The 22200-nt window shown below is 49.1% G+C and overlaps 1 protein-coding gene across 3 annotated transcripts in view; it reads left to right on the top strand.

Moving 5' to 3' along the window:
- CSTPP1 (centriolar satellite-associated tubulin polyglutamylase complex regulator 1) overlaps positions 1–22200 on the top strand; it is a 1657587-nt gene that overhangs the window by 1547552 nt on the left and 87835 nt on the right. For all 3 annotated transcript variants that reach the window (XM_069623190.1, XM_069623189.1, XM_069623188.1), the window contains one exon: positions 21763–21958. In XM_069623190.1, the coding sequence (XP_069479291.1) occupies positions 21763–21958 (196 nt within the window). The remainder of the gene's footprint in view (positions 1–21762; positions 21959–22200) is intronic.

Raw genomic sequence — 22200 nt, 5'->3', positions numbered from 1 at the left:
CATGGAGTCGGACTACTTCTCGGAGGAATACTTCTGCCGTTATGGAGGCAGAGGGTGTTCCTTTTAAAGCGGCAAAGTGAGCCAATTTACTGAATGAATCTACTACCACCATAATGGCCGTATGACCCATAGAATCAGGTAATTCCACTATGAAGTCCATAGATATGTGTTGCCAGGGTCCGGTCGGAGGTTCCTCTTGTTGTAGAAGGCCCAATGGTTTGGCTGTGCTGTATTTGTTCTGGGCACATGTGGGACAAGAAGAAACATATTTTTTGACATCACTGACGACAGTAGGCCACCAAAAGTGTCTTCTGATTAGCTCCAGAGAGGCTGCTTGACCCTTGTGTCCTGCCGTAGGTGTATCATGACACCATGATAAGGCCCTGGATTGGAGTTCTTGTGTAGGTAGGTACAACTGGTTCTCCTTAAACCAGCATTTTCCTTTCTTGTTTAATGATTCCTCAAGGGGAATGGGGTTGTCTTTTTGGGCATCGTACACGTGTTGTAGAAACAGGTTAACGACGCACATAAATCTCTTTCCTGATAACAAAAGCTCTTGTCCAATGTACTTCCCAGAGTCTTCTCCATAACTTCTGGATAGAGCGTCTGCTAATTGATTGTCCTTCCCAGGTACATAGGTGAGTTCAAAATCAAACTGAGAGAAGAAATAGGCCCACCTTGCGTGACGTGAATTTCGACATTCCATTTGTTGTAATATACTTAGGTTTCGGTGATCTGTACGTACACAAAAGGGATGTTGAGCCCCTTGTAACAGATGCCTCCATTCCTCACAGGCTCTTTTGATAGCGAGTAGTTCTTTTTCGAGTACCGAATAGTTTCTTTCACTTGAGGTTAATGTCTTCGAATAGTAGGCTATGGGGTGTTCCAATTGATCTTCCTTCTTCTGTAAAAGGACAGCACCTATCGCTCCTTGGGAGGCGTCGGTTTCCAGAATGAAAGGTAATGACTGGTCCGGTTGTCTGAGTACGGGTGCTGAAGTAAAGGCTTTTTTCAGTTGATTGAATGCAAAATCAGCCTCTGGGCTCCATGTAAACTTCACTCTCTTCTTTAATAATGCAGTGATGGGTAAAACCATTTCTGAGAACCTGCCGATAAACTTCCTATAAAAGTTTGCTAGGCCCAAAAAACGTTGAACATCCTTGACTGACTCAGGAATAGGCCATTTGTTTATGGCTTCCGTCTTGTGTGGGTCCATCTCTATTAGATTAGCGCTTAGGATAAAGCCTAAATATGGGACAGTGGTACCTTCAAATATGCATTTTTCTGGTTTGGCAAGAAGGTTGTTTTGATGGAGTCTTTGTAACACTTCTCTGACATGTTGGCGATGGGTTTCCAGGGTGGTTGAAAAGATCAGTATATCGTCTAAGTACACAATAACTGATGTGAAGAGTAAATCTGCAAAGACCTTGTCCATAAATCGTTGGAACTGAGCAGGAGCATTGACCAAACCGAAAGGCATAACACAATACTCATAATGCCCCAGAGGTGTTCTGAATGCTGTCTTCCACTCGTCCCCTTTTTTTATTCTGAGCAGGTGATAGTCGCCTCTCAGGTCCAATTTGGTGAACCATTTGGCCCCGTGAACTGCATCCATGATATCCTTGATAAGAGGCATAGGATATCTATCTCTGATAGTATAGCTGTTCAGACCTCTGGAATCTATGCATGGCCTAAGTTCTGTGGTCCCTTTTTTAGAAATGAAGAACAGCGATGCTCCTGCAGAGGAAGTGGATGTCTGAATTAATCCATTCTGAAGGTTTGTATTTAGGTATTCCCTCAAAGCTTCTTTTTCTGGGAGGGATAATGGGAACATACGCCCGAATGGAACCACCGCCCCTGGCAGTAAGTCTATCTTACAGTCTTCTGGTCTGTGAGGAGGTAAAGGCCGGGGTTGCACGTCCAAAAAGATATCCGTGTAATCTTTGTATTGTGGGGGCACGAGGTTCACACTAAGTATAGGTACTGGTCTTTCTTGAGTTATGGTCTTTTCCGTTTGTGTAAAACAAGAACCAGAACAGTATTCGGATTGGAATTCCACTGTATTAGCCTTCCAGTCAATACACGGATTATGTTTTCTGAGCCAAGGTACCCCCAGTATGACTGGAAAATGTGCAGCCTTTATGAGATCGAAACCCAGTCGTTCTTGGTGGAAATGCATCTGTACCTACAATTCCTGAGTTTCTTCAATGATGGGTCCTGATGTCAAGGGAGTGCCGTTAACACATTCAACTGGAATAGGCTGGGTTTTTACCTTCCTCGGTATGGACTGTTTTCTGGCCCATTGTTGGTCCATAAAATTACCTGCAGTCCCACAGTCTAACATGGCAAGACACTCCACTCCAGGGTGGTTCACCCATTTGAGAAATATTTTAAACACCATTAAATGATGGGATGTGTCCACAGCGACTGAAGGAGTAGGAAGACAGGGATTAGCAGTTTGAACCCCTTCCTTGTCCCTGTTCAGGGTCGGGGTCTGTCGTTTCCCGCCTTTCTATTAGGAACTTCAGGGCAGTCTCGCAGTAAGTGCCTCTCCGAACCACAATACAAACAGAGATTCATGTCTTTCCTTCGCTTTCTTTCTGCCGCTGTTAAGGGTCCTCTGGTTGATCCGATCTGCATAGGTTCTTCGGAACAGGATGTTACGGATGTCTTCTCAGAAAGGATCAGGAGGCTAGGAGGTAACAGAGGGTAAGACTTGGGTCTTTTCTTTTCTGCTCGCCTTTCTGACAGGCGAAACTCAATCTGTAGAGCTAGTGTGACCAAATCCTGAAATGTGGAGGGTCTGGCAACTCTGGCCAGTTCGTCTTTTATCTCCTCTTGTAATGCTCTCCGGAATAAGGTTTGTTTAGCAGTATCTGGCCATCCGGTTTCTTGCGCCAGTCTTTGAAATGTGGACACATAAGATTGTACGTCCGAAGTCCCTTGTTTGGTATCCAACAAGTTCTCATAGGAAGAATATTGTACTTCGGGTCTCTCAAAGCGGGTACGGAACAGCTGAACAAACTGACCGTAGTCATCCAACACAGGATCGGAACCTGTCACCAATGATGTGGCCCATGCTAGAGCATTACCCACCATATTAGATATAAGAAAGCCAACCTTGGCCTTATCATGTTCAAATGCCTTAGGGCGGAATGTAAAGTATATCAAACATGCATCCAAGTACTCCTTGACCTTCCTTGGGTTCCCGTCATATTTGCCACATGATAATGGTAATGGGGGGAGGTCTCCTCTTACTTCCTCCCTCTGAAGTAACTGTTGTCTCATGGCGGTATTATCTGCCCTGAGAGCAGCATTGTCAGTCTTGAGGTTCTGTACCTCAACGTTGATCCCTTGGATAGCGTTCACCAACTCCTGGTATTGTTCTAGACTAGCTATCTTTAGGCGTTGCAAACTCTCAGGTTTGATAGTAAATATATCCTCAACCTCCAAGTCTCCCACCTCCTCCTCCTCCTCTCCTGTGGATTCTTCGTCTGAGGAACTTCTGGAGGAAATATGTCGTCTTTCTCGCCAGGAGTTGTTAGGCTTTTCTTTGCAGATTTTAGGGTATGCTCCTCTGGTAGCCACACTGCCTATTGGCGATAAGCCGGCAGTGGGGGCTCCCAGGGAGTCCACCCCACTTCATTGAAATTCACTTAATTCAGGGAAAAGCCTTTGCAGAAAAACCCTAATGTCGATCCTCTGATGGTTGATAATGTAATGACCGGGTAAATACTCTTCTTATCCTGTTGGTAGATCTTGAGAGCGTAGATCTAGAGAGCGTAGATCTTGAGAGCGTAGATACTACGATTCCCAGAATGGACCGGACCCGGGAGAAAGATTGACCAGTTGCCGGTGAAGCTTCAGGTAGGAACAAGAGTAGCCGTGGTAGCCGTGGATAAGGTAGGAAATACTCAGAGGTAAATGGGCGGAAGAGGAGAGGAGGAAAAAAAGGAAACCAGGAGACCGGCACCGAACCACCGACGAGACGGCAGCAGAAATGCCAGAGGAGCGTTAAGAGTAACGCAGAAGGAGAAAAACGAAGGCGAAATGCCTAGAGGGGAAAAGTACAACTGAAGGGAGAAAGCGGAACACTCGAGCAGCGTGTAAACCTGACGGTGAAAGCAGGGTTGCAACGCGCCGAGTGCTAGCTTCGACGCATCTTTAAAAACGTCATCGCGAAGTCATGGTGAAACACTAGAACGTTACACCAACTTCGCCAGAAGCGTACTCGACTCATTTCCTCCTCCATCGTTCCCACAGCTTCCAGGGGGCTCGAATCATGACAGTACAACGCAACACTGCTGTTTCCACGGTTTCCAGGATCTGAAACAGAGGCAGGTGGGTTTATTGGGTTTGGTTGTGTTCAGAGGCAGGGCCAACCGAAGATTCGTTGGGGCCCTTTTCAAAATTATATTTGGCCAACTTGCCAACAGCCTGGAAAACCCTTATGTGGCAGCCGTGGGATGCATAGATTATAATTAAGGCACCCGTTTTTGTTGTATTTCTTTTTCCATCATTTCCATCTGTATTTATCCACATTTATTATTTGTCATATAAAAGGTTAACTTGCAAACAGTATATTATTGCATTCATTCAAATGAAAAAAACACATTGGGGTTATTGTATGTAACCCCAAGCAGCAAAGCTTCCTTAATGCGCCCAGATACCTTAGGGTGAGGTGCGCGTGACAACTCAAACAAACACACACACACTATGCCATACAGGACACACATGGAACTGGGCTTTTCTACATCATTGCCAGCTTCATCTTTCCCTTAACATGTGGTTCCACACGTGATTGCTGCTGCCCTAAGATATTTGTTTGGCAGCAATTTGAAGAATTTGAAATACGGTTTTATTGTTCATTCAACCTTTACACCCCCCACCCCCTACTGCCAGTCTGCATTGCAGTGGCCTGAAATGTATGAGTGACAGCAAAGTGAACCAAGCAGCAACCAAATGGATTTCCGTTTGTACTTATGTGGACAAATAACCAAATAGGGAAAGCAGGGAGCCTTAATTATAATGGAGATATGTGCATATTACCAACCCATCATTATAGCTTTGTCAGTTTGAAAATCCTAGATAAAGCAATTGAGGGACAGGGTGAGCAGCTGCAGATTAGCACAGGACGCATTTGGTGGCCTCTGCAAAGCAAAGCAAAGAAAAGCAGCCAGAAGGGGAAGACAAAAAAGGTCAAACCTTAAATGACTACTCATAAAAAGTCTTCTTTGTCATAAATGTGCTAATGTAGTCAAAACCCAGGCAACAAGATGATGAGAACTAGCATGCGGCTGGATACTGCAAGGCCAGAAGGTGTGTTATGTAATGGTATGTTATCTTATACCACGCAACGTTACCATCAGTGTGGTCTTCTGGCACTCGCATGGCTCCGCAAGAAAGCGGGCTGGGTGGGTTAGAGAGGGAAGAGTGATAGGATAGGTCCAGAACCAGGAGAAACTGGCGTCTGTGTGTTGGCTTGCTGGTGAGTTGATTGCGTGCGCTGGCTTGTTGTATCTGTAAGGGTAAGGCTCAGTGTCTGAGTTGATATGTTGTATGCAAGTGCTTATTATGCTGTGAGTGTGTTTCATGTGTAGTTTGGCTGGTTTGTTGATTTCGTGCACTGGCTTGTTGCATCAGTAAGGCTAAGGCTCATTGTCTAAGTTGTTATGTTGTATGGGGATGTTTGTTATGCTGTGTGTGTGTTAGTGTGTAGTTTGGCTAGTGTTAGTAAAGACTTCTCTTTATTGCACATTTCCTTCCATTTCTATGGACCCCCAAACTTTTTGCCTTTTATCTTTTAACCTGGCCTGTACTTTTTACAGTGCAGTGAAGCCTTAAGCTTAATTACTCTGTCTTTTGCTCATCTGTTATGGAGAAACTGACATGTCCTTCAGGCTGGCAGTACTGGGAAACATTGTTTTCCCTTAGTCTAGTTACTTAGTTAATACTTTCAGTAATTTGCTATCACTTGTGGTAAATTATCATTGTACAATGTATCTTACAATGCAGTACAATGGGCTACACTTTTGTTTTTGCCCTAGGCTAACACTCAAAGGATTTTTGGTTATTCTGGATGTGCTAAATTGACAAGCTGGTGGCAGCAGTGACTTTTTACCATTTGTTGGTGCTTTTTGTTTTAGCCTTACTGCATCTACTGCGTTTGGCTACTAACTGTGGCTAGTGACCAAACATGGCCATGTCATGAGTTATTTTTTTGCTTTGGCCTTTGGCCAGCTTGTCTTTTAACCTTCTTTCTGGCCTGTGAAGCCAGGAAAATCCTTATATGGACTTCCAGTGCCCGAGAAAGCAGAGGGTGTTGGCGGGTTACCGGAGGGCTATGTGTGTTTGCTGGCAGGATGTGGGCTGGGACTGTCTGTTCCCAGTCCACAAATTGCTTTCAGTGTGTCTGAATGCTATGCATGAGTGTTCCCGCCAGTGGTCCTTATAGGACCACTGCTGGGGTGTATGTGGGGCTAGTTCTGCTATTGGCTACTGGGAGATTCTGCTCTTACCTGGCTTTTGGGATAAGAAGAGGATCACTGCACCCACTCTGGGGTAATCTTGGAGAAACCTGAGGGAGCCAAGATTCCTGTCCAGCTGTGAGACCCATGAGGAGATCGGAGACCTATCTGAAGGAGGCCTGATGACCAACTTCTGCTGCTGTTCTGGAAGAGCCCTGTCTTGCTGTCAATCTTCAGCAGTTCTGCGAGGAAGCTGCAACTTGTGGAGTGCAGGGAACATCAATTCATGACATCTGCTCGGTAGTCTGCGAAGAAGAGCCTTCGGAAGTGCCCCGTTCGCAAGTGTCCTGGGACCGCCCTGTAGCTGACCAGCTCTGAGTTTGGGCTACTGTGCTGCTGATGTCACCAGTCCGCGTTGAGGCCTGGAACCTGGGGGATCCTCAGATTGTCCTACAAGCCTTACCTCACCGGAATATTGGAGTTCTAGCAACAGGTGAGTGTCTTTGCATTGCCGTGTTGCAGTGACTGCCATCTGAAACAGTTTACCTGAGTCGAGTCCAGTCCTGAGAGGGGTCCTGCATTGTGTTTTGTTGCATTCTGCCACCGAGAGTCCTTGCACCAGCCAAAGAAACTGACGGGAGATCTGTTAAAATCTGCAACCCCTGCGAAGCAAGGACTGAGGCTGATGCGGGAAAAGCGACCTCTGACCCTCTTCCATTGACCTGCCAAGTCCTGTGAAGAATCCGAGTACGGGGGTGAGTTACAGTGGTTCTGTCTTGCACAGAATTAATGAGTTAACCTGTCAGGTTAAGGGCCCATGGGTGACTGTGCAGTTACCACCAGGTCGGCCCACCCTGAGTGTAATATTGCCATTAGAGCCCACGTGTGCAGCTTCTAAGGTCTGCCTGCAGATAAAAAAAGAAATATTAAATTTACATGATGCATCCTGATGTCACACCATTTGAATGAAGTCCCTTTTCTATGTTTATTATCATGATGTAATGAACATGGCAAGGGACTTTAGTGGTGCGGTGCGGCACAGCATCTAAGACGTATCATGAATGTTCTAATGTATCTTTCTTAACGTTAAGACCACCCTTAGCACCCGCATCTAGTCAAGGCCAGTGCAAGGATTTTTGCCACCCTAGGCGAAAGGTAACTTTGCCTCCTCCCACTGCCAACCCCATGTGTCCCAACTATACAATGCCCTCATCCCAGATGTGTCATCACCCCTTTGCATGCATGTCTTGCCCACTACGTTCACAAGCTGCAGTTTCCCCATAATGTTTGAGACCTTTTGATCACAATGTCAAATTAAATCACTCTCTCTTACAAACACAATATATAATATACAGGCTGGATTAAAAACTACGACCAGATCAGGAAGGATTAGCAATACAAATAGTCAGAATCATGGAAAATCTATGATATCACTAGAATTAAAAATAATGACCCTCCGACAACCCCTTTGCACACTGCCCCCTACCTACACGCCCACACACCCACCCATGTGTGCCTCTGTGTGGCGGTTGTCTTGGCTAGGGAGCCACTTTATCACATATAGTAGGTGTCTATTTAAAGGTTGTTGTAAGGAAGCTATCACTTCGTTTCACCAACCCCAATGGCTCTCTGCAAGCACCTCGGATTTGGCGCAGGAATTTGGAAAAACAGCAGTTTTTTAAATAGAAAAACACAAAGGACCTGGTTCTCAATACCTTTTTGGGCGCAAGTGATGAGATGCGCTAGCGTATCCCATCACTTGCGCAAAAAAGCAACAGCCCAATCCATAAAGGACATCTGAATGGGTGCATCTTATATATGCCCATTCAGAAGCCCTTTTTCACCCCTTTGAGAATTTGTGTAAATCGGGGGGCATTTCTGCGCATTTAAAAGTGCATCCAAGATTCATAAACAGGATGTGCTTTTAAATGGGCAGAAAACTAAGACAACCCCATGTGCCTGCTTTAAATAGGCACATGGGGCTGAGCATTGGATGACGAGTTCTTTCCTGACCCTGTCATGGACATGTTCTTTCAGCAGCGGTATGAACCGTTGCTGTCTCAGTTGCATTTCTATTAATCAGAGATAGAATTGTGTTTTTCGCATCACATTTTATAGTGACAGGCCCCTTAAAGGCCTGTCACACTGAAATGTGCTCCCAGCACCCACAAGGGTGCAGGGAGCCTGTAGGTCTCCCGACACTAATGTATTACAGGCGGCCGGCAAGCACATCATTTGCTGTACAGCTCAGCCTCCTGGAAAGGTTTAGGTCCCCTTTCAGAGTTAGGTGACCTGCTTATTTCCAAAAATGTGGCAACACATCCTCTCTTCTATTTATATATGCTCCATTTTATGAGGATCGGGCCCAGAATCTACATTAAAAAAAAAATAATAGTCGCAATGTGAAGGAGAAGGAGAGGGATAGAGGGAGTGTCCGGAGTGATGGTCCAGAGGGCAAAGCTATGGACAAGAGAGCAGATAGGGCACCGGTGGGGTGATGGGCTAGAAAGCCTTGTGAGAGCGGCGGGCCAGAAAGCATGGTGGGGGGGGTCAGAGGGGCAGAAAGCAGAGTGAGTGGCGGAGTAGAACAGGAACATTGGGCCTCAAAGCACAGAGGAAGAGGATAGCTGGAACAAGGCAGCGATCTGCAGATTGGGAGAAAGGCTGGTTGAAGAATGTGATAGAATGCTTGAAAGCATGCAACATGCAGAAGAAGTACAGAATTAAGGACTTTAGGCTGGGGAGAGTAAAGTGTGAGTTGGGGCATTGTTGGAAGTGTGGCAGGTACTGGGAAGTGTGATTTATGACTTGGCAGTGTGACGGCTTGTGAGGGTGCATATGACTGGCAGAGTGAGAGGTTTGGGAGTGTAAGTTGTGAGGGGGAATTGGTGATTGTGAGGTGTATGGGTGAGTGGGATGTGTGGCTGCTTGGAGAACAGAGAAGGGGAACACTCTCACCATTACAGCTGATAATGATCAATAAGGTCAAAAATATTAAATAGACACAACAGTAAACCACAAAAGTAAAACAAAACAAATACTCTTCTGTCAACCCGGGGACATTGGAGACTCCTCTTATTAAATTGATACAAAAGGTGCAAATAATGACAGCCTGGTTCTTTGCAGTCTCAAATACTGCCTCTTTCTTTCAACCTGCACATCTTGCACCCTCCAGTCAATAAAAATGTGCTGCAAAAATGCAGCAATAAATACAGTTCTGTGCTGCAAAATGTGCTTTTTTATGCTGCAAAATATTACATTTCATGCTGCAATATCCTGGAGGGTCTGACTGAAAAGAGTGGCAGAAACTGCTGTTTGAGTCACTGAAACTGAGAGGGTTCTAATGACTCTCAGTAGCTTTTCTACCACTACAGCTAGCTCTGGGTGGCAGTAGCCCCCCTCACATCCCCTTTCCAGATATCAGGAATGGAAAAGAAATACCATTTGCTTGACTACCGTCAAAGGCGAGTGGAGGAAATCCCTTTGGCATCTCAGCGATGAAGATGAGAACAGGATTGAGGCAGCCCCCGCCATGCCCAAGCACATGGTGCACTAACCAAAGCATAATTTGGTGTTTCAGGGAATCCACCTGGTGAACCTACTTTAAGCAGGCTGATGACCACCAATGGGCTGATAATAGGGCCAGATACGAAAATGGGACAGCGACTCTACCTCCTGCTCTGGCCGTCATGAGATAGTGTGGAGAGGAGGTGAAAATTTTGCTTCCACCATGTTTTCTAAATATGGGCATTAGTGCGGTGTGCATCTTGGATTTTCCAGCTATTTTGCTCGTCCAATGTTGAATTTGTGCCACACTGTTTCCTTAACTCACTAAATAGGTACAGTACTGGCCCAAATAGTGCTAACTTTAATTCACACACAGAAAGACAACACATGCAGCAGAACCATCCCTAACAAACTGGAAAGGTACCGTATGGGTACACTAAAAGCTTCCATTACACACTGGACAAATAACATAATGGTCAGCAGCACTGCAAGCTACTATCACACACCAAATAGGTATAGCATGGGAAGCAGCACGTAGACATTTCCTCACATGTCCCCATACGCCTGTCTAGGTAGCGGTCCTGCAAAGTTTCCAACAGTGCAAGCTTTCCTTTCCTCGCAGATACAGCGTGTATAGTTACTACATGCATAGGACCAGCACAGGGTTCCCTCACAAACTGAAACGGTATCAGCAGAGCATAGACAAGACCAGAACAACCAGGTTTTCATACAGCGTGAACAGGCCAGTGCATCTTTCCCTCACAAGTGGGTATAAGTATAGCATGGGCAATTCTATTACATGTTTTCCTAGCCAATGGGCACATTTACAGCTAGGTCGGGTCAGGCAAGCTTCCCTCACAAACAGGTACAGTTTGAGACAGGTCACTGCAAGCCTCCCTCACTAACAGGTACAACATGGGCAGGCCCACGGCAAGCTCTGCTCAAGCAGGTACTGACACAGCATCATGCCAGGACATTGTATGTCTCCCTCACAAATATGCACAATTACAGAATTGGCAGAGCAATGGATTCCAAGGGCCTGTGCACACGTCACTCAAATTGGTACATGTATGGCACAGGCAGACACAGTGCAAGCTTCCCTCGCACACTGGTATGAGAAAAGTATGTGCAAGGCCAGTGCAGGGTTTCCTCTCAAACTAGTACTGGTGCAGCATGGTCAGAGCCAGAGCTAGCTCCCCCAACAGACAATACAGCATAGGCAGGGACAGTGCAAGGTCAACTTCAAAATAACAGGTACAGCATGAGCTCTAGATCTATGAAGCCTGCTAGCTTCCATGCATGTGGAGAGCTCCTTTTTCATATGATCTTCTGACCCAATCAGCAGCTTTTGCTCGTGGTCGTCTGCTGGCTGGGGAGTGGGGTAGTTACACGGGGTGCACTGTGTAAACCTGTATGCTTTCTACACTCTGTCTCGTCAGTAGCTCATTACCAGACTTACTAGTATGAGGTGGAAAGACCAGGTGACTTGGGTTAGTACTCAGAATGAGCCCTTCCAGCATTGCATAAAGTTATATGTATCCGGTTGTTCATGCCAATAGCATTTTTTCAGAGTAAATGCGATGCAAGCACAGTACACTTTGACCTATTCTGAGACTATGTGGATAAGACCCTTTAAATCCTTGTTGCTGAACTTGCATGAGACCCTTACGTTCACCCTGTTGTTGTCTCAATATTTATTCCTGCTAGGCCTCTGTACTTTTATTTGAGCTAGACCATATACTGTGCTGCTCAAACATGTGTCAATAGGTAATAGGCCTGCTACCATTTACATGTTGGACGTTCTAGAAATGGGAGCACTGTGATTTGCAGCAGGGCACCCCTAATTGCAGGAGGACATTATGCAGCTACTTTAACTCCAATTGGTTTACGTCTTTTTTGTACTTCATTAAAGCAGAAGGAAAAACCTGCGATCTGGCGCCCTTTGCTGATCAGCATGCTAGGCAGTGGCTTAGTTTGCCTAGTGCTTGCACTGGCCCTGCATCTAGCATTCCCAGGTGTTAATGGAGCTGTACGGATGAGGGAGGCAGAAAGGCTGGAGCAGCACAGAGAGGCAGGGGTGCACAGCTGTCCGGATACTCGGAATGGGGGTTTATACCAGTGAATAAAGCCTGCATTCATAGAACACTGATTGTCTAGCGCACCCCCACCGCCCAAGGTACTAATGAGAAAAACTATTTGGATGTATGAACATGTATATCCATTGATGATTGCATCTGGTATGATATAATATGATACGCTCTTACGAGGCCCAGTGACATTGAGAATGCAAAAGTGCAGGGGATAGGTAAGGGGGAAAGTGCACGGGGGAGAGGTGAGTGGAAAGTGCTGATCAGGGATAAAACAACAACTGGCAGTGCAGCCAGCAAGTTGGCAAGGTTAAAGCATAGACAAGGGGTGTCTGGTAAGTGCAGATAAGGGGACTGTGGGGTTATAAATACAGACCCAAGTGCAAGGGTTGCCAGGAGGCAGTACGGGTGTGTGGCTGGGTGGGCAGTGACCTGGGCCTGAAAATCAAAGGGTAACCAGGTGCCGAGGCAGACAGATCAGCAGGGGAGAGGAAGAGTGAAGGCAGAAGCAAAGAGGAAGGTCTTGAGCTGCTTCTGGAACTGAAGATGGTTCTCCTCAAGTTCCAGAGAGGCAGGGAGACTGTTCCAGAGGGAGGCCCCAGTCGAGGAAAGAGATCTACCCCCAACTCATTTCTTGGAGAAGGGACTGACCCTGAGGGAGTTGGAAGTGGAGAAGCGAAGAGCTCGAGTAGGAAGGTATTCATGGAGGGAGAGTTGAAGGTATTGTGGACCCAGGCCCCAGAAAGCCTTCTGGACAATGCAAAGGGTCTTGAATTTAATCCCTGCAGCCACTGGGAGCCAATGAAGAGATTTCAGGGCTGTAGAGATACGATCCCTGGGCTTGAGGGCAAGGATAAGTCTTGCAGTCCTGTTCTGGATTAGGTGCAGAGGGCGGAGAGTAGAAGCAGGTAGATTTCGAAAGAGGCTTTTGCAGTTGTCCAGCCTAGAGAGAACCACAGCTCTAGAGACAGCTTCTGGGGGAAGGAGAGGAAAGCTGGCAATGCTAATACTGGTAAACGGATTTGCTGTTACTGCCATTGGTAACGGTGTTGAATCTGCCAAATGATATGTTTGATTTATTCCTCATTCAGAAGTCCAACAGGACCCCATTGGGGATTGAAGAAATTACAACTAGTGGTAATTCTGCAGTTTTTCTGCAGGAAATACCTTCATGCAAGTGATTGCGGTATTACCTCCTAATATGTTTCAAACATATAAGTAGGTGGATCAGAAAAACAAGTAGTATTTCCATTAACACCAGTTTTTACAGTTACCGCCTAACTCGTGATGGAGGCTGCAGTGCTGTTTATTATCCCTTTTCAAGGCCTCTAGAATCCGCAAGTTGACTGAAGCATTTTGTCCCCCCCCCCTTATTAGAGTAGATATTGAGAAAAGCATTGTTCTTTGTCTTTTTCATTAACATTGCATAGTACACGTATGATCCCCGATCATATGACTGTATTGGTGACTTTGTTGTGTAAGAGAGGTTCACACATTTTCTATCTAGCAATCAGCATATAACTGTTTTTACTTGCTCCGAATAATTAAATATAGCTAAAATTCTTTTGTTTAAGACATTGTTAGAGAGTTCGTTGTTATATTTCTAAAAGCCATCCTCAAGTGAGGGGCCAACCATACTGGAAACAAAGTGATTCAGGGGCCAGGTCCGAACAAAAAACAGCGTGGGGACTCACTCAAGTACCAATTGAATGTGGTGTCACCAGCAATGAGCATATCAAGGTGCCTCTGGAAATAGTGGTGGGACTCCGTTCACCCGCGTGTACCCTCGACTTGAGCCCTGAAAGAGATGGTTACATATGCGTGGCTTACCCTTATCTGCTAAATACCGGAGGCACGGGGCTTGTAAGTGTATATAGTGCTAACTGTTCAGCTCATTCCCGACCGGAAGTCTTTCCGGTGTGTGCGAGTCCGACATTCCATGGAATGGCAGACTCGCATAGCTGCACAGAGCATCTCATGGTTCTGCTTGTGTGCCCGAGCTGGTCTGTTTATGGGGAAACACACGTAAAACCGAGTTGTGTGCAATACGGTGCACGAACTACGGATGATGCTTTAGGATTGTTGTCAAACGTTGCCGACTTTAAAAAATAACTTTGATATTGCAATGATAAAAAAGTGATTGATTGATTTTATTGTTTAGTTTGATATGTATGTGTTATTCTATGAGACCCGCAAAGCAATAAAGACTTTGTAGTTGCATAGGGTTTCTGCGGTTGGCCTCTTAATGACCTTGTGTCTCGAGTTCCTTGAATCTCTGTGAAAATCTTCTGAGCAAACTTCAGGGATATCGGGAAAGGGTGACTTATGCGATTACTGGTCTTAAGCCCTGCGACTCCATCTGCTCGACCTTATGCTATCCACCGAGGCTGCCAGAGGAGGCCGGGGCTGGTGGCGGGAGGTGGGGTTACGAGGGCTGGATGAAGCGCCTCCATGGCGCAGGAAAGGGCCCCTGCTGATCTACGGATGCGTCTGCAATGATGCCGCTTCTTTCACGCGACCTCGCCTTAACTGCCCCAAGCTTTAGACCAAGGCAAGACTTGGCCAATGCTTTTTGTGCTGTAGCCAAATGATGGTGTTCCTTGACTGTCCTACAGGGAACTCAGGAGATTTCCCGCGGGACCCTGCCTCATGGGTCTTGTTGGGGGTCGCCGGCCATGGTCATCCGGCAGGTGCCCCTGGGCGCTATCTCTGCTAGCGCCGTGCAGTCCCACTAGGTGTGGGGGTGGGGGCCTGCCCTGGGCATCCGGCATGGCCCCGGGTGCCATGGGCCTCGGCACCCTGGCGTGGGGTCACAGCCTGCCAGGCCTCTGACTGAGTGGACCTCGGCTGCCATCCTGGCATGCGGGTCCCTCAGTGTCTAGGCGTGCAGGCCTGTGCCTCCACGTGTAGGCCTGGGGCCTACATGGATAATGAGACACGGACTCAGTCGTTCCTCTTTGGGAGTCTGCAGCCGCTCTGTCTCACGTGCCTGCAGGGGCTCCTTTTATTAGCTTGGGCCATGACACAGTCATGGCCCATCTTAAAGGGGCCATACACGTGAGGAAAACACATCCCCCTTAAAGGGGCAACACACACACAGGAGGGTCCCACCTAACACTCCTCCTTTTTCATAACAAACAAAACAAACAATATCGAAACATACAGGCTTCCCACCTGTTACAAAATAATAACATTCTTGTCGGTTTTTGAACTGGTGGGGTGGGCAAATAATAAGATATGCCACCGCCACATACTTTGCTTACTCCGACAATTACAGACCTAACCCCTACTAGTTACAAACTCAACCCATGTTAGCCCATTTCAAAATACACTCAGCAGGTGATAGTCGTGGCAGGTGGGCTGCCAGAGGAACACCGGCCACTCTACCACAGTTTGCACAACCCTTTATTCACCTGGGGCTCTGGACCGTAACCTGTAAACAAACGCCGTGGTTGGCGGCTGGTATTACATGCACCCCTCGCGACTGTGGGATCACAGCCTCACTGTGTTGTTCTTTACTGAGACCACTTAAAGCATGTGGTTACTATGCAGGTCCACAGCATTAAAACACAGGATTACTGAGTCCTCTTTAAACAATTGCGGGGCAGCAGGAGACCAGTCCCTTTCCCATCAGCGTCCGTCCAGGAGTCCCTTCCCGAGTTCAGGTCCACTGATGGTATAGGTCGCAGCCGGCAAAGCCGCACATGGCGGGTACCAGGGGCCACATCGGCACAGTCACTTGATGTTCACAGCAGAGTAGCGAGATGCAGGTCGCCTCCAGACTGCTCCTGATGTTGTCAACAAGGCAGGTGTGGTCGGTAGGGCCCAAGGTGAATGGATACCCCTCACCCCTTTTCCTCATGATACTCCCCCCCAGTTAAGAGTGTTTCTTTCTTCCTTTCCTTCCGGGGCACATGAGGGCGCACAAGCACTCACGATGAGCTGCAACCCATATCCTGCCCGCTGCCCCGTCTCCGGGTGTTGTTCTGGGCAGACCCAAGGTGTCTCAGAGCTCAGGGGGGCAGGTGGTCCCTCCCCCATACCCACATTGGCTTGATCGTACGACAGCCAGGCATGTTGACCGACACCAGTGTCAGCAGTCCAGGAACCTTCTCCGGTGTCGAGGCCACCTATGAGCAGGCAGGGTCGTTGCAGTAGTAGGGAGTCAGGGACACCAGTGGGGCCACCTGGATGACGCTGGTATCAGAGTGATGGGCCATCGGCTGCCTGGTTCTCTCCATGGCAATGGGAGGCTGTCCCAAGACTCCGCGGCAGTGTGAGGTGCCTCCTGTCCATTGCAAGAGGGTCCTCGCATGCACTAGACGTGCATGATCCTCGGCCTGATGATGCGGGTGATATGGGCTCACGAGGTGTTGAGGCCCCCTTCACTGCGGACAGGTTGATTTATGCCGCGGGGTGTCCCGTTTTCCTAATGGTGCTGGGCAGGAAAGCATTTATCTCTGTTCTTGTTAGCCATCCTCGTCGACGCTGGCACAATGCACTGGTTCTTGTGCAACTGGCCATGGCAGAATGGATTGGCGTCTGAGGTGCACAGTGGGGTCTCGCCTCTCGGGCCATCCGGCAGCGCCGAGCGCCTGTTCCCCGGTGCTGCGGATCCCCACCCCGTTGCGTCCTGCGCGCGCAGCTTTCCAAGCTTGATCATGCTGGCAAGATGTACAGTACACAGAGCGCCAGATGCTTAGATGCTCCTGGCCTGGAACCCTTAGGAGCACAGGGTGGCAGATCCACTTTATGGCGCTGTCGGAATAGTCTGTTTTGGTGACATGTGGCTGCCTTCAGTGCTTAGGGTCCGACTTCTCGGCGCTGATGATCTGGCTCATTACCCTCTCTAAGCTACCATGGACGACGTTTCAGTAGGAGTGGCAGTGCTCCTTCCGCTCTGCCACACAGGCTCGGGGAACGCAGGAGGGATGCATGACTCTGTGTCGATGTGGGGCACCAGGTAGTGAAGCTGCCTCTAGTCTCACCCTACTGTCCAGCCCAGAGTCCTGCCCAGGAGCCTCACTTTTCTTTGGTCCCGGTCAGAGTCACTCTTTTGATGTCACCCCTGAAACTCCCCACCCACCTTTTCCAGAGACGTTACACTGGCCAAACCCTTGGCTCCGTCACCGCATTGCACGCCAGCCACCTCCATTCTTGTCAAGAGCTGGTGCTGCTACCGCTTGGCGGGAGGTTCCATGCAGGTGGTGCAGCCCCTTTCCTCCAGATGATGGCACCGGGCCCGACACCACCCAGGTCAGGGATTTGTGCGCGGTTTTCCCGCCAGCACAGCAGATGGACGAGTCGCTCTCTCCCATGATGGACGTACTGCCACACTCACTGCAATCATCCCTGTTGCCATTAGAGCTTCGCATGCGGCCCTCAGCAGCGATGTGTAGGTGAGCAGATTTCTGCTTCCGTGGTCTTGCGACTGCCTCGCATTCCGAGCCCAGATTTCACTGTGTGCAGCAGGAAGATGATTGCGCAGTCGTCTGCGGGAGGTGTTTTCTTTTGTTGTGGCACAGCGCTGCCGGACGGGACAAGGGCTGGATCCTCCCCCGGCCGCACGAGCACCCTTCTCACAAAGGGCCGCGGCCGGGGAGGATCCACGGCAACAGCCATCACCTTTTCTCTTTGCCTCTCGCCTGGAGGCGGGGCAACACTGCTCTCCTCCATCTTCGTGGCGAACACGCCACATGGGTGCCTCGGTGCAGTGCTGACTGCCGGGCACTTCGTTCTTCCTGGGGGAAGGGCAGCATTCCTCCCTCCCCCGCGGTGACGACCCGCGTGGGGAAGGGAGAACGCACGCGGTCTCTCCCACTCGGAGCAGCCTCCACTGCCGCCAGGTCTAAAAGACGCCGGGTGCCGGCGTGACACGGCGGCCCTGCACCACAGGTGCCGTGAAGACTCACCGTCCGCCTGTCAGCCCAGAATCCTTATTGGGCTCAACCAATCCCCACACCCCGAAGAGGGGCGCCAGTTTTCTTTTTCCTTTTGGGCTGGCACCCCCACAGCACAGCGCACAGCGAACGCCGCAGGCTGGATCCTCCCCCGGCCGCACAAGCACCCTCCAAGCAGGAGGCCGCGGTCGGGGAGGACCCACCTTATCGGGGCGGGGCCAGGACGGCCTCCTTCTTCGCGGCAGACGCCGCTCCTTCTCCTCTTCATGGGGCGGGCCATCACGGCCTCCACCTTCTCACGGCAGATGCTGCCGGGGATAGTTCACAACATGTCCCACCCCAACGGGTGATATTTATCCCCTCCCCCTGCACAAACGAACGTCGCAGGAGACCGGGGTGCCACCATGCCTCGATCCTGGCCACAGGAGCACCCCCGCAACTGAGGGCCGCGGCCGGGGCGAAGCACGCCATGGCTCATCTCACCTTCATCTTCTTTGCGGCGGAACGCCGGCGGGTGTGTGTCTCACCGCGGGGCAGCCCGGGCCTACACCGCCCAATGCCACGACGGTGAGGCGCAGGCCACGCAAGACCGCGGTGGGGCTGGAAACTCTTCTCCCCCCCACCACTTCCTAGCAGCAGGGGGGCAACGCGGGCTCATGGTCCTCGTCGCCATTGTTGGGGGTCGCCGGCCATGGTCATCCGGCAGGCGCCCCTGGGCGCTATCTCTGCTAGCGCCGTGCAGTCCCACTACGTGTGGGGGCCTGCCCTGGGCATCCGGCATGGCCCCGGGTGCCATGGGCCTCGGCACCCTGGCGTGGGGTCACAGCCTGCCAGGCCTCTGACTGAGTGGACCTCGGCTGCCATCCTGGCATGCGGGTCCCTCAGTGTCTAGGCGTGCAGGCCTGTGCCTCCACGTGTAGGCCTGGGGCCTTCATGGATAATGAGACACGGACTCAGTCGTTCCTCTTTGGGAGTCTGCAGCCGCTCTGTCTCACGTGCCTGCAGGGGCTCCTTTTATTAGCTTGGGCCATGACACAGTCATGGCCCATCTTAAAGGGGCCATACACGTGAGGAAAACACATCCCCCTTAAAGGGGCAACACACACACAGGAGGGTCCCACCTAACAGGTCTCTTTTGTGTGGTTACTTATTTTATTTCGAAATGTTCTTATGCGAAAGGGGTTGGGCTTACTCAAAATGTGTAATATGGGGCCCTTTCACGCGGGAGAATGAAGGTGGCGTTCATTCCCTGTTCCAGGAGCTGGAACGGGGGCTAACGGCCCGCCAGCCCAAGTTATCGGCCCGACAGAAGCAAGGGTAGATAACGAGGACTTTGGGCCATTTTCCCCTGTTCCAGCACTTGGAACAAGGGATGAAGGCCATTAGCACACCGGGTTACCAAAGCGGTAACCCGGGGTGCAAAAAAAAAAAAGGATTTTGCTTCATACAACGGGGCGCGCACAGCGTCCCGCTGTAGGAAAGAAAATCATTTTCCAAGATGGCCACCATGGAAAGGGAAGGCGAGGCTCAGTACGGAGCCCCTCTTCCCTTTCCATGGTGGCCTGCGGGAGGTGAAGTGATGGGGCGGATGCGGCGATGGCAATGCTGCTGCTGAAATAAGCAAAATAAGGTAAGTATGGGGTTGGATGATAAAAAAAAGAAAATGTGAAGCAGGGTGGGGGGAAGATGACAGCGGGGGGAGCCAGCCATCAGGCGGCTTGGAATGCAGGCTTGTACCAGCGGTTCAAGCCAGCGTTCCGAGCCATCTCATTGGCTGACTCCACCCCACCCGACTGCTAATGCAGAAACAGCCAAAGCCTCACATACTGTATAGCAGCTGTCCAAATTGATATATATGTCTCGCAATTTGTATTTTTTTGTTAGGGTGAGTATTGGGACTACTGAAAAGAGCAGAGTCCAACTTCCATTAATTGTGCAAAAGGGCTTCTTGTTCAATCACTATAAGACATGTTTCAAATTTGAAATCATGGGCATTCTTATGCTCCCATGCTCTTATGCTCTTTGCTTATATGCAAATGTTCGGGTTTGGGTTCTATGAAGAGATACTGTATTGCATAGTACTTCATTTGTAAATAAATAAGTGCTGGGGCTCAAATATTTTCTAACACGCCCACAACGCATCAGGATGGGCAGATTTCTGCCCACTGTTGCCACCATCCCTGGCTGCTCCCCATGCTGTCAACATATATGGGGGTAAAGCCGTAACTCCCACCTTAATGTGGTTGACGGATGTACTCACTATGTACTCACTACGACCAATGTGTGATCTATAAATACCAATCAACATGCACAAAAAATAACATACTGGTTGTGTCTTGACATGAGACACTTGTTTAATTGTGTCTTTAAACACAATCATGGATGAATTTTGCTCTGATTCTATAGGTGTTTATTATGTGACTGGCAGTTCAAATAATAACGTGCCAAAGCACCACATCATTATCAATCTGAGTCTAAGACAATAAGTACCAGGACTCAGAAATAAGTGCCAGGTCTGAGCCCTGGCAAACACCCCCACAAATTAAACATTGGGGTTATGGGACCTAACCTGGGCCCACACCCTTGCCCCCCCTCCTCCCTACAGCCCCCTCTAAGTAGGAGAGTGTTGCCCAGCACTTGTACTTACCATTTCTGAGGCACACAAACAGTGTATCGGAAGGCAACAGTCTTCTTGAGGTTCAGCTGAATTCTATGTGTCCAGATCTTAGTACCGCAGCCACTGACTTCATGCGCAAGGTACGACCACAAGGGTTACACCTTAGCTAATGAAAAATGGAATTGGTCCTGTCAAGAAAAGATACTGATCAGGTAGGTGCTAGAGATGGTTAGCACAGCTGTGCTCTGTGAAAACATTTAATTATTTATTTTGTAGAGCACCACCTGTCCACCTTTAAGATGGGGTTTCGGTGGAAGCTTCTGGTCTATGTTGATAAGTCAGCATGCTTGTCCAATTGACCGTTGGGCTATTTCATCTCAGGTTGTAGGGGAACAGGCAGCAGAGCGTTCTCCCACTTCCCGGGCCTAGTCCCTCAGCTGAAATGGGGTGGCCTGAGTCCTGCCTGCTAAGGAGTAAACACTCTACTTCAGTTCCCCTGCCTGAAAAAACAAGGGTTGCCTCAGGCCAGAATCTGCAACTTTTGGCTTTCCAAATGTGTCTTGGAGTGCATATCCCATACGCCGTAGCCAGCATAGTCGATGGTGAGGGATCATGGGAGCTGTAGTGCACAACATCTGGAAAACAGAACCTTGCAGACCCCTGGGTAGAAGGGTAGAAGGGTACATACCAGTTCAAACAGGGAGAGGCACGGTGGGATCTCTCTTATCCTCAGCATGAGTTCTCGGGTGTCTCTTGCCAGTCTCAAGTGGCCAGGAATGGCCAGGAAGAGGCAGATCATTTATGAAGACCCGGGTGGATGGGATTAAGCGCACTCTCAAATGATTGGGGCTTTTCATAAGCATGTATTGATAGATGTTTGAGATGAGCACATGGGCCTATGTGCAGCTCATATGACATTGTGATACTATGTAAAGCAATGATGCGAGTAGTGTATGCAACTACACAGATAGTATGCATCGAGTGAAGGAAGTGTCTATCTTCACATGTATCCACATAACGGCTGAGAAGATTGCCGCTGTGCAGAGAGATAGCATGCGTGCGTATGGACACGTATGTGCTCAGTGGATTTGGTTGTTCTGTGCACGTGTGCCCTGTATTTTAATGAACTTTCTGTCAGTGGATCCCATCACACCACACTTCTCACCTGCCTTTTTCCCTTGCAGAGTTCCTTGACAGTGCAGCTGCCGTCTACCATGATCTGCTGAGCGGCAAAAACCCCAACACAGTGATTGTGCCAACCTCCTCGTCTGGGCAGTCGCGCCAGCGGCCAGGGCCCAGTGACACTGGCACACAGGAGGGCGTCGAGGCACCTCTCTTCTTGCACAGCTTGGAGAGCTTGTGTGAGCGCTACAAGCACAGGTGAACGCTTGGAGTCAACGCAGTGCTACACTGCGGTCCTCTCGGGAGGTGCCTCAAAGAGAAAGAACCCTTGCAGATGGCATGGCATGTTGTGCCTTAAAGTGTTTTCCTGCAATATTTGTACATGTGATCCCTCTTACCCTACCCTTCCTCGGGTCATCTTCTTCCACTTGCAATAAGAGGAACAGACTTGAATATGGATCTAGGATCCTGGTGTGGCAGAGGAGTCTGGAATCACTAGA

Source organism: Ambystoma mexicanum, chromosome 11 (assembly GCF_040938575.1).
Source record: "Ambystoma mexicanum isolate Mex_15411 chromosome 11, UKY_AmexF1_1, whole genome shotgun sequence".
In the NCBI taxonomy this organism is placed as follows: Eukaryota; Metazoa; Chordata; class Amphibia; order Caudata; family Ambystomatidae; genus Ambystoma; species Ambystoma mexicanum.
This window is presented reverse-complemented; position numbering and strand designations above follow the sequence as displayed.